The sequence below is a fragment of the Anarrhichthys ocellatus genome, unplaced genomic scaffold, assembly GCF_004355925.1.
Source record: "Anarrhichthys ocellatus isolate YVR2014 unplaced genomic scaffold, GSC_Weel_1.0 scaffold1, whole genome shotgun sequence".
Classification (NCBI taxonomy): Eukaryota; Metazoa; Chordata; class Actinopteri; order Perciformes; family Anarhichadidae; genus Anarrhichthys; species Anarrhichthys ocellatus.
The window spans coordinates 4,439,547-4,451,573 of record NW_022280031.1 but is presented as its reverse complement, the minus strand read 5'-3'; the positions used below and the strand labels follow the sequence as shown (position 1 = coordinate 4,451,573).

General features: G+C 38.9%; 1 protein-coding gene across 1 annotated transcript; it reads right to left on the bottom strand.

Moving 5' to 3' along the window:
- Positions 1-120: 120 nt before the first annotated feature.
- On the bottom strand, positions 121-12,023 carry gnb1b (guanine nucleotide binding protein (G protein), beta polypeptide 1b). Its single transcript, XM_031849352.1, has 11 exons — positions 11,628-12,023; positions 6,740-6,848; positions 6,547-6,585; positions 6,359-6,465; positions 6,041-6,104; positions 5,265-5,427; positions 5,099-5,165; positions 4,808-5,009; positions 4,461-4,677; positions 4,187-4,302; positions 121-1,850 (listed from the first exon to the last, which is right to left on the bottom strand). The coding sequence occupies exons 2-10, from the start codon at positions 6,794-6,796 to the stop codon at positions 4,196-4,198; spliced, it is 1,023 nt and encodes a 340-aa protein (XP_031705212.1). The 5' UTR covers positions 6,797-6,848; positions 11,628-12,023; the 3' UTR covers positions 121-1,850; positions 4,187-4,195.
- Between the last annotated feature and the right edge of the window lie 4 nt (positions 12,024-12,027).

The window sequence follows — 12,027 nt, the reverse complement described above, 5'->3', positions numbered from 1 at the left end:
ACATACATATACATACATATACATACATATACATACATATACATACACATACATACACATACATACATATACACACAATAAAAATTGAATGCAGTTCATAGATTCGACTCAACAAAGAGATCTCAAACAGCTTTTTATTACATTTTTCAATCAATAACAGTACAATTTAGTACAGTATCTATCTTGCATCCAGCTCACCGTGTAACACCAACAGACTGAAATGAAATACAAAAAGTGAAAAGGTACATAAGGGTGCAGAGCTCTATAATATTAATGAAAAGAGAAAAGGGAATCCATCTCAGTTGAATTGCATTTTCACTTGTGGCCACACACGAATACATCACATTTATTGTACATCATCGCAGAAAAAAAAGAAAAAAAAAGAAAAGTGAAAATATGTCACAACTTTAACAAAAGTGCTTCTGTATACAGTGAAATGTTGTCATTCAGATGCTCTGATTTTCAATTTAAGACCAAGAAAAGAAAAAAAAAAAAAAAAAAAGTACAAAAGTTTAAGTATGGACAGTACGCGAGGACGTTTTTGTTCCATTGAGAGTGAAGATTTGGAGGAGAGAAGAAGGACTTGTCAAGGATAGAATTCTTACAATGATTGTTAGTTATTACAAAAAATTGGCATCAATAGAACTGGTACTGGTAAGCATAATTTACACTAGGTATGCAGTCGATATTAAGTCTGTCTCCATTCTTGCTCACTCTGGTGCATAGCGTTACCAGTATTAGCACATTATGTATGCAGAATTTGAGCCAAAAAGAAATTGGCGTCTGTTAAGTTCAATCAATAGGTGACTCTCCTTTTCAGAAAAAAAAAAAAAATTAGGATTTTGCACCATTGAAAGCAAGTCAACAGCATGCACATCTAAATCAACCCATGGCAACAAAATTAAATGTCTCAACTTAAAACAGACCATTATTTTCAGACATTGATTTGTACATTTCATTCACAGAGTTGCAACTGCAGTCCCAAGCAAAGGAAGTGTCTATTTAGTCAAGTGAGATGTTTCACTCAAAGTGGATACTAAACACAATCCGCCATCCATATAATAAAATCCAGCCATGCCCCAATTATCTCAGCACCTAACTTGCTACCCCACCCCTTCCCACCCAAAGTCAAAAGGCATGTACAAGAATTAAGGGGGTTAACTGGATAAGTTACTCGTAATAACTCCTTTTGTACTGGAATGAGCATTCATAACTTATAGCATGTGCTTGGTTAGTTAACATAGTATTAGTTGAGAGGCAAAGCTTCTTCATGTGCAAAAGGCTGTGATGAAACAAAAACAGCTAGTATATAAATACATAATTGACATTTTGAAAGCTGCTCGTGTAATATGATCCAAGCTTTTACTTGCTGCATGTTTTCATGTCATCTGTTTTATATGATTTAACTGGATTAGAAAGACAAGCTGTAATTCAAACATATCTAAAACCACTAAAGAAATATGACAAAAAGAGAGCCATCAAGAATAACAAACCATCAGAATAGAATTCTTAAAAAAAAGAAAAGAAAAAAAAAGTTAAATAATTTGTACAATTACACTCCAACATTTGCTTTCAAGACACACACATTTGCATGGGATGATAGTGTTGTTTTCTCTTTCAAGGTAACATAGAATGGTCCAAGAAGGAATGCAGAAGTTTCTGATTTGATACCACAGGAGATCCTTTCTTAACTAGGTGATAAACATTTGTGCTCTTCTTTGTGTAGGAAAGGCATTGGTTTCCCTTCGTTTTTGTGGTGTCCAAGTCAGTTTAAACAGTGTTGAAGAAGATGCTGTGAACATTCTGAAGTTGTAATGGTCTTCCAGTCAACTTTGGAGTTAAAAGAACATCTGGGAAATAAAGACAAACGAAATTGTGAGTTTAGCTCGTCTCATTTGACCTACAGTTGTAGCCGCCTCCTGTAAATTTAGGACCTAATGGGCAAAGATCTAAACAAAGAGCTTTCTAATAACACAGATAGACCCAAGAATGCAGGAGGCAGCTTGTGTTCATTATAGGCACATCTGCAACCAGCTGCAGAACAAGCTTACATGTTTTGGCCTGTTTGGAGATGTTGGTATTGGAAGTGTTCTGGTTTCCGTTTGTACTCCCAGATGTATTGACCAAGACGTTTGAATGGGCTTTGGTTGCATGCAGGTAAACAGTCGTAAACAGAGTTGAGAGCAAAAGAGGCGGGACGACAGAGGTGGGTAGAGCACCCAAAAACTGTATTCAAGTAAAAGTACTGTTGCATGGCAAAAAGAAAAAGTATAAAGCTAATTACTTGAGTAGCCAGTTAAATAAAAATGATTCTGTACTGTACAATCATGTTACTGTCCACCACTTGTCTCACAATACTTTGGCTACCTGTTAACATAGCCAGTCTGAATCAGTTTACTGAAGAAATGTATCTGCAGTTTTTGTTTTAGGGATAACACCCAACATACATGTGGTTGGTCTCTTGGTGAGGGAGACATTGAACAGTTCAGTTATAAGAGATATTATTTACCCCCTTAGCTCCGTAACAACGTCACAGTCGTACAGTACAGCAAGTTAACAACTCTTTACGACAACGCAAATCTCAAATTTGAGCCAAGCTATTCTGCTTGTGACAGTAACCTGAATGTATTTGTGATGAAAATGAGAAATGTCATCATCTGTGGATTAGATAACCTTCCACATACACACCAGACAATATCTGGTCTGTGTCTCTCAACTCTGATCACAAAATACTTCAAAATTACATTTGCTTTTTGGCTCCTATTATATTATAATTTGGCAAATAAAATCAGCAAATAGTGTGCATGTTCATTATATACTGTGTCTGTTATGTCAAAACCTAAATATAGAGTTTAAACATGTTTCAGTGTCCTTAAATTTTTTGAAAATGTCTCATGTCATGTGACTCATTTAGGCTAATTAGGAGATACTATGTATTTATTAGGCAATTAATGATGAAACATCAATCTGTTCACTTCTTCACTTTGACCTGAGGGAGACCATCTGTGGTTGAGAAATAAACGCAGTTCTTTTTTTGTGTTAAGACTTTGCTTTAATATTCACATTATGACTGAAAGCAGGGGTAGTAGATGATGTGTAAATATGTTATTACACTTATTAGCATTAACACAACAGACTCTGTCAGCTCAGTGTCGACACAATTCTCTGATGTTCTGACTTCACTGCCCGCTGTTATTGCGTCTGTAAATATTAGCTGCTAGCGCTATTTGAAAGTCATAACGTTAACTTTGCTCCTGCTGTAACTTCAGCAATGCTGCTTTTAACAGAGCCATGTAGGGGCGTGGTTGCGCTACGCCAACAGTGCTAGCAGACCTGGGTCCAGCGAGCCACCTTCCCCTTAACGGATCATGAATGCATGAAAATAAAAGTAGCGTGAATGATTATGTACCCAAATGTAATGGAGTAAAAAGTAATGATTTTTCTCTAAAAATCTATTCAAGTAAGAGTAAAAAGTATGCTGCATTAACACTACTCTGACAAGCAGAATTTACTCAAAAACATTACATGAGTACATGTCAGGGACTACATGTAACCTGCTACTACCCATCTCTGCTGCAAACATTGGCTGAAATATAACCCAGCAGCTATCGCCTGACAATGATTTAGTGGAAACTGGTTACTTGGGAAACAATCCAATCTTTGACGTCTCTCTGCGCACGGATGAGGAAGTGACGGCCCGGATATCCGTTATCCGTCAATCCGCTGGACACCAGAAATATTGGCCGTTGGTGCCAAAGGCTAAACTGTCGTCAGACCGATAGCTAATGGGTTCCAAAACTGCATTTAATATTATTGTAAGTGGCTGAAATGTCTATCTGAGGTGCGCTTATCGGCCATTATTAGTCAAAAAAGAATCCAGGATCCATTCAAGGTAACAGGCGTCTGAAATATGCAGCCCAGCAAAAGACTAAGAAGCAGAAAGGTATTTAATTGAACCCACAACGCACTTAAACCTGTAAGGGGACAACGGTAGTGCAAAAGCACATCAGCTTCCACTCCAGCCAAGCAAAAGATGACACTTCAACAAATGTACACATACAGCTTTTGGACTAGTACTTTACTAAGAATAGAAAAGCCTTAGGTACAAATGTATGAAACAATAATACAAATATGAAAAAAAAAAAAAAAAAAAAAAAAAAAAAAAAAAAAAAAAAAAAAAAAGAACCTTCAGGCTTCAATTCCAGATCTTCAGAAAACTGTCCCAGGATCCCGTTGCGACTGCCATGCCATCATCAGTAACTCCCAGGCAGCTGACGCGGTTGTCATGTCCAGCCAACACACCTAGACAAGTACAGCAATTGTAATTTGGTCAACAAGACGGCAAGCGAGTACATTTTATTGCACTCGCAGCAATTATTGACCCAAGCGCATTTTTGTAACATGTTCCTCCGTGTTGCAGAAATAAGGCTGCTTTTTGAGCTCATGCATCAATGGCTTACCGGCACGGTCAGCTTTTAGTGTGTCCCACACATTACAGTTGAAGTCATCATATCCCGCCAGAAGAAGACGGCCACTCTTTGAGAATGCAACGGAGGTGATTCCACATATGATATTGTCATGAGAGTAGATCATTAATTCCTGATCAGCACGTAGATCAAAAAGCCTGCAGGTGGCGTCATCGGAGCCCGTGGCAAAGGCATTGCCATTAGGGAAGAACTAGAGATTCCAAAAGAGAGATAATTAGTGCACAATAGAGGAACACACACAAACTAAAAGTACACTTATACTAATAAACAAAAACACAAAATAACATCCCATGCAGAACAGATTCTTTTAAATAACTTACACAGATGGCATTGATGTCAGACTCATGGCCAGTGAAGGTCTGTCTGCACATGCCCTCTCTGACATCCCAGAGTTTAGCAGAGGCATCACAAGCACCAGAGACGAATAGCCGTGAGTCAGGGGCCAATGACAGGCTCATGACATCGCCTGTGTGTCCAGCAAACGTGGTCGTCTGCTGGCCGGTCTCAATGTCCCAAAGTGCACTATAATATGAAACGCACAATCAAGATACGCGTACGTATTTTTTGCAACGTCCGTACAGCAGCTCAACGTAGGCAACACTTTTACTTACCAAGTGGTATCTCCAGAGCTTGTAATAATCTGGTTGTCATCAAGGAAGCGACAACAGGACAGGTATCCTGATATTCAGAGAATCAATAGAGGAGTCGTTAATATGTTATTTCCCGTCAGATACATAACTAGCAGTAGAAAACTAACGAGCAAAGTGGTTCATATACCTGTATGTCCAGCCAGCTCACGGCTCACGCGTACATTGCCCTCGCGTGTTTTCAGGTTGTAAATGGAGCAGATGTTGTCTAAGCCACCACAGGCCACATAATTTCCTGAAGGTGCATATGCACAAGTCATGACCCAGGAAGATCGAAGTGGGATGGCATGAACCTACAACAAATGGGACAACACACACACACAAATACATTAAGTTCCTTAAAGGTCCATTTTACAGTCAGTATTTTTACAGTGGCTACATTTACTAACCTGGTAAATTGAAAAAAGAAATGTTCATACTTTTTGGAGAGCAATAATATTTGAAAAAGTTTTCATTAAGATAAATTTTGACACTATTTACAAACTGTGCACCACATCCACCCACCCCACTTACTGCACAGCAAACACACAGGCCCCGGGTTCTGCTTCTCTCTCAGCTGATCTGCAACCCGTATACATTTATTCAAAATGATCTCTGCATGGGCAGTTAGTTACCCTCCTTTTAAATATAGTGTAGCAGGAACAATATGAAAAGGCTTAACAGACATATAAAGTCATTGGTGTGAAGCACCAGAAACCAGGTCCATATCGTTCATCTGGATCTGCCTCAAGTTTTGAAACTGCAGCAGCTATTACTGTGTTTGCTTGTAGATGGCAACATTGGCATGCCTGAACAACCACCATTGTTGTTTTGCTTTCCAATGACTACAGATGACACCGATTGCCATTTGCAGATTCAACCATAACTTAATTAATCCCTGTCAAAAGAAAAGAAAACAGGCCTTACCTTATTTGTGGTATAGCTGTCCCAAATAATGAGTTTGCCATCTTGAGAGGCACTGACCAAGAGCCTACAAAAATGATAAACGCAATATTAACACCACCACTACAACAACAATCAGAGTCATCGCACACAATCTATTTTTATCTGGAATCATAAGCCAAAAGACGCCTGCCAAACAGCTGAAAAACAACATTTAACAACTCCTACTTTTAGACATCGTTTAACTTTTGCACTCTGCTCAACATTTAACAAGCAAAAACAGAATGCAAACACAAAACCTCCCTTCACACCATGAGTCATAAACTCCAGCAGATGCTTTACCTGGAATCTGTTCCCCAATGCATGGCATAGATTTTAGCCAAATGACCCCGCAGCGTTCGTCTTGTACGCATCTGGATTCGGCCAACGGGGTCAATGTTAGCTGTGATCTGCAAAACATTAAGTACTTTGGTTACTTTCACACCAAATGCTTTTCAACCTCAGAAACAGATCATAGTGTTAATTGTTACCTGTGATAATGTGGCATCTGCGCATGCTTTCCTGGCATCCTGAATAAAAGAAAAACTCAAATCTTTAGGGAAGGATTTCTCACATTAATCGTTGTTGAATAGGCTGAACTCTAATTCAACTTGTAAATGGGATTTTAACAATAATTGATGTTATAGCAATAAAAAAAAGTGTTTTTAAAAACCTGCTACTCACTCTGATCTGGTTCTTGAGCTGCTCTGCCTCTTGGCGTAACTGGTCCAGTTCACTCATTTTATTCTGCTTTTTTAATTACCTCACTCCAGTTACCGGGGCACTTGTTGATCTAAAAAAAGAAGAAAGAGAAGCACTTCAATCATTTGCATACATCTTCACCATTCACCCCAAATTTTTAGCAAGATATATTTACGATTTACCTGAAAAAAACTAATCTAACAGCAAAAGGTAATGGTAGAAAAGGGACTTTCAGCCAGTTCCCTAAAACATGACCTGACTTTTCAATCGACTAAATGGGTTAAAGTACTAGTACATAGTATTTGTTCAACCTTACTTTACTACCTCAATGTCAGCAACGTAATCCCGACACATAATTTAGATTGCCAGACACATCATTTAGATTGCCAGACACATCTAGTTATGGCATGACTTTCCAATGATCCGAAAAGCAGTCATTATCCTGTTGACCTCAATCCCGTGGATATAATTTGAACCAAGTGATCAATAAGCCACTTATATTAATACTGTCTCAAAGTGCATCTAAAACAATACATTTTAAAGACTGAAGGCATGTTCAAAATATAATAATATCCAGTCTCACTTATTAAAGCTAAGAAATACATTATTTCAAGTCCATTCATTGATAAATATTTTAAGGAAGCCAAAGAAAATCACAAGAAACCCTCCAGCCATAATGACCGGCCCTGTACAAATGTGATAGAGCAAAAACTAGACAACGCTCCATGTAAACCGTATTTTCAGATAACCTTAACCAACATAGATTAACATTTTGAGTAAGAATAAGACAATTATTCCATTATACTAATTTCAGTTACATTATCAAGAGGATTGTTATCAATCTCTGGAGCACACTGTGCAATCCATCCGTTTGATGACACATGCAAAGTCCAAGTCTACCCATTTAAAGCAATCAAAAGCAGTTTTTGCAAATAAAGCACAATGCAAACACATGTCCATAGTTGTGACCAGCTTACTGAATATACTGTCTTATTATTTTAAACTATCCCAGTAGTTGTGAAAAAGTGACTGATTGCATATCAACTCGTTTCCCTGTGAAATGGAGAACTTTCCACACAGATCCAACAAAAGTTCTTTAAAAACAATTGTAATTATACTCTTTATATGTGCGAGTTCGAGTATGATTAAAATGGTAAATATGTTGTTAGTGGTACTATATCAGACTCATAATTTCTGACTACATCTAGAAAACCGGCTAACAAAGCCAAGTATACAATTTTGACCAAAAGCAACATCAACAAAGATTTTCTACTGATCAAGTAAGAACGCGGCTGAGTTCATCCTAACAAGGACTTCCCAAAGCCTTTCTTTCTGGAGATAATGTAAACGACATTGGGAGATTACAACCAAGAATATTTAAGTACATAGTGGCCCATCACTTATAAAAGCTGTATTCTATGAGAAATGTATCGCCCCCTTGTATCTTGAAAAAACAAACAAAGCAGATGTCTGCATAATGTGGGGAAGCAGCTCAAAGTGCAATATTACATTGTTGTAATAGATTGTTGTAAAACTAAAATCGAATTCAGATTGGTGGCAGTTTGCAAACAGCTATGCACCATTAAGGTGGACCAACCTTGCCTTCCCAGTTCCCTTACCTGGTGTCTATCAGTCAGCAGGCCTGTGTCACTGGAGGCTCCAGAACAAGACTGAACATCTTCTCGACTACCTCACTGTGATCCTTTAGGTCCTCTGATTGGGTGACCTTTTTACAGTTATCCTCTTACACTCATTAATCTTATAAATAAATGTGTCATGGAATGTAATTATTATGCAGTATCATCAGGGGACAACAGAATGCCATTCTCAACTTGAAGACCTCTGATGTTATTATTTATTTTTTTCAGCGAGAAAATTAAAGTTGATTCAGTTTCGCAGATTTGTATTTTTCTGTCCATAGAGTATAATTGTTGTAATACTATGTATTTAGCCAAGAACAGACAAAGAAAAGACATCTAAAATATCTTTCAAGTCATTATTTAGCTTTCAAATGCAGTTCTGAGTAATCACATTACAGGCTATTGAGGTAAACCTGACAAGTTCCTGTCACTACTAATTGGTGATTTCCTCAAATGGCTATTCATTTTATTTAATGACATAAGGTATATATTAAATTCACACTTTGTTCTCTATCTAATAATTACAAGATGCAGTTAACTTTAATTCTTTACCCTTTGTATACCAAATTGTAAAACTGATATGTTACATCCAAAAGATGTTATACGCCCAGGTTTTAAATATCTGAAATATAATTTCCCATTGACCTCTGTGGATGCTTACAGTTAAGGAGTTCCTCCCCCTCATCACTTCTCTTTTCCAAGCGCCTGATCATAGTCAGCTGACTGCATGATAGACAATGAGCAGTGGCAAACAGCTTGGAGTTCTCAGGTCCCTTAAGGGCAGTCTGTGCTTGCTGTTTTGTCTCCTATATTTCCAACTAAAATAAAAAATGATCTCTCTGCAGTAGTTTACATCTGTTCTCAAAGGACCGGTCTGCTTATCTGTACTGTTAAACGATGATAATGCAATGTTTCACAGGTCTAAAGCTGGATCATAGAAAAGGCCATAAACCAGCAATATCACTGAGCAACTACATAATCCTAAAAGCTGAAATCCTCCGTCAATGAGTCTCTAATCCTATCCATGTCCACTCACATAAACAGCTGGCAAAGCCACTACAAGCATTAGAAATGTTTTCCCAATCATAAAAGGATGACTTTAATCTTAATTCTTTTACACACAACATGCTTAAAGCAAGTAGCTGGATTTTAACACTACCGGGGAAATCATAAACCTAGTACAGTCCCTCTCTGTCAGTTGTGACCGGTTACTGTGTAATTAGTACCACTCCTGCTTTAATAAACTAAGATGAAGTTGTCAAGGAAGCTGTGTATATATCAAAGTAATTTGCGAATTACATACCAACAGGCACACTTAAAAGTAATGTTAAGACAAGTGATCAACATACCTAACATTCATATTGTCTAAATGAAGTCTGTGCACAGGTTTACCAATGAATGCGTGTTCTGTGCTGGTAGTTGACTTAGTCACTGTGTGCCGTTCTGTGATTTGTCTGCAACAGTAGGCTCGTTTGCATTGTATTTGAATAGCTGCTGGATGGCCGTTTTATTCAGTTTGTTACTCTGGTATGTTTAGAGGGTTGGGCTGCTGAGGCTCTACACACACTTCACGAGAAAATGAGTTGTAATTCAACACTATAATGTGGCAAAATAGAGAGGATAAGACTGTTAGTATCCGACTACGTCTAATGGGATTTCTACGTTCACTAAACGCTGCACAGTGTAATGATAATATGAATTGCACTGACGGAAATCTAAGAAGATGCAGCTAAACGCCATCTTGCAGACGGCTGCCCGCTAGTTAGCCTGCTAGCTAGCTGACAGTGTAGGCCTGCAGGCAGGGAAGAGCTAGTTTTGAAGAAATAAATGTACGGTCTCTTTATTCGCAACAACATCGCTTGTAATTGAACAATGTCCGGTATACAAGCGAAGTCGATATAACGTAAGCTGCATTTTATGACAGATAAATTAAAGTTTATAGCATCTAATGCAAAAAAACACAACCGCCGCTACTTCAGGGTGGACTCAGCTGCTCTTCCGCAATTGCACGGAGTGCTATTGTGTTTAGCTTCTAAGCCAATATAGTGGGCTAACCGAGAAACTCGGTGGTTGCGTGGCCTTCAGTAATCCACTTACTTACACACCAACAATCTCGTTAAACCCGACAGTGCAAAGTTGATTTGATTACGACGCATCCGTATATTTATTTGGTTCTCTAATCAGCCTGTAAAAACTGCAAGGTCGGGCGGCTGTGGCCTGTTTGACTTCAGTAAGCAACAAATGCTACACCAGATGCGGGTGATTTATCATAAAGTAGTAAGATGACCATCTATTTTACCTCCTGCAGAACTGCAAATTAGCCATCTGATGGTGAATCAATCAATAACATTACTGACCTAAGTTAAAGGCGTTGCACCAGTCGTCCATTGCAAGAAAATCAGCGATATGCTAACTTATTACTTGAGGTAAAAAAAAAAAAAAAAAAAGGGTGTTAACGCGGCTACAATAACTCACGTTAATAACATGTAGCTGATGCAAAGTTGTGTGTAGGGTGACATTTTAACGCTGATTAGTGATGCTGGCTGCTCTGCTATTGCCAATAACCAATAATAGTTGTTAATTTATTTACGGGACGTTCATTGTTCAAGCCCAACCCAATGTGTCATCATCCACTGACACAAACATCCTTAAAATGAACGTTAACATTCCGCGGAACGTTACAAAGCAAAACCCACAACCAACTAAAGAACTTACGGTGTTAACGATATCACTTCAGCAGTGTTCAATACCGTTTGGGCATTAACTACACAGTACTTTAAAGTACTGTGTTTTAGGCCAAGAAGCACCTCTGCAGGGCCATAGCCGACATCGAGCCTCACTGGCCAACATGTACGGTACTTAAACGCAAGCCAGGAGCTTTCCTAACACTAACAGTAGCGTTAGTTAATTAACCGAACTCAATCGACTGGATGCAGAAGGCATTTATGTGGAGATATGTTTTGTAGCAATCAGTTTATCCACCGAAAATACTGAGCGTCAGGCTCCACCGCTGCAGACAGTCTTGTACTTTTATCCGCCAGTATTTGCTCATGATATAACAGCCACCTGAAAGTTAGCTAACAGTAGCTAATGGCTAGGAAGCTATCTATCGCTAACGCTACCCCACCCCCGGACAGCTCTCTTCCACAATTAATCAGCAAAGGGTATTAACATTTAAGTTACTGTGAGAGTTGTGGAATCAGCATTATCGTCGCTTCATTTCACCTTACCTGATTCAATTTGCGTTTGGTTTTGGCATTGACTGGAGAGCAAGACGGCGTATACCTCCGATCCACGCATCAACGAACACCACAGCGCTAGCTCACTAACTAGCTAGCCAGCTAGCGTTAGTTTTCCGAGGAGCAGCCCTTCCCGAACGCAGGCTACGGCTAGGGAGCTCGACAACCTCAGTCAACCAACCGGAGAGGGGAGGGAGGGAGTGGGGGGAGAGAAATCACACCCACTAGCCTTGTACCGAAGACACTGCCCAGGCAGACAAAAAGGTTAATCTTCAAAGTCACTATACCTCATTCAACAAGACAGCCTACTGTCTCCCTTTTTGCCAAGCTTAACATCTGCCCCTTTCCGTAATTACACTCTGGTCCGGCCATCGAACGGGGAGATGGGGAG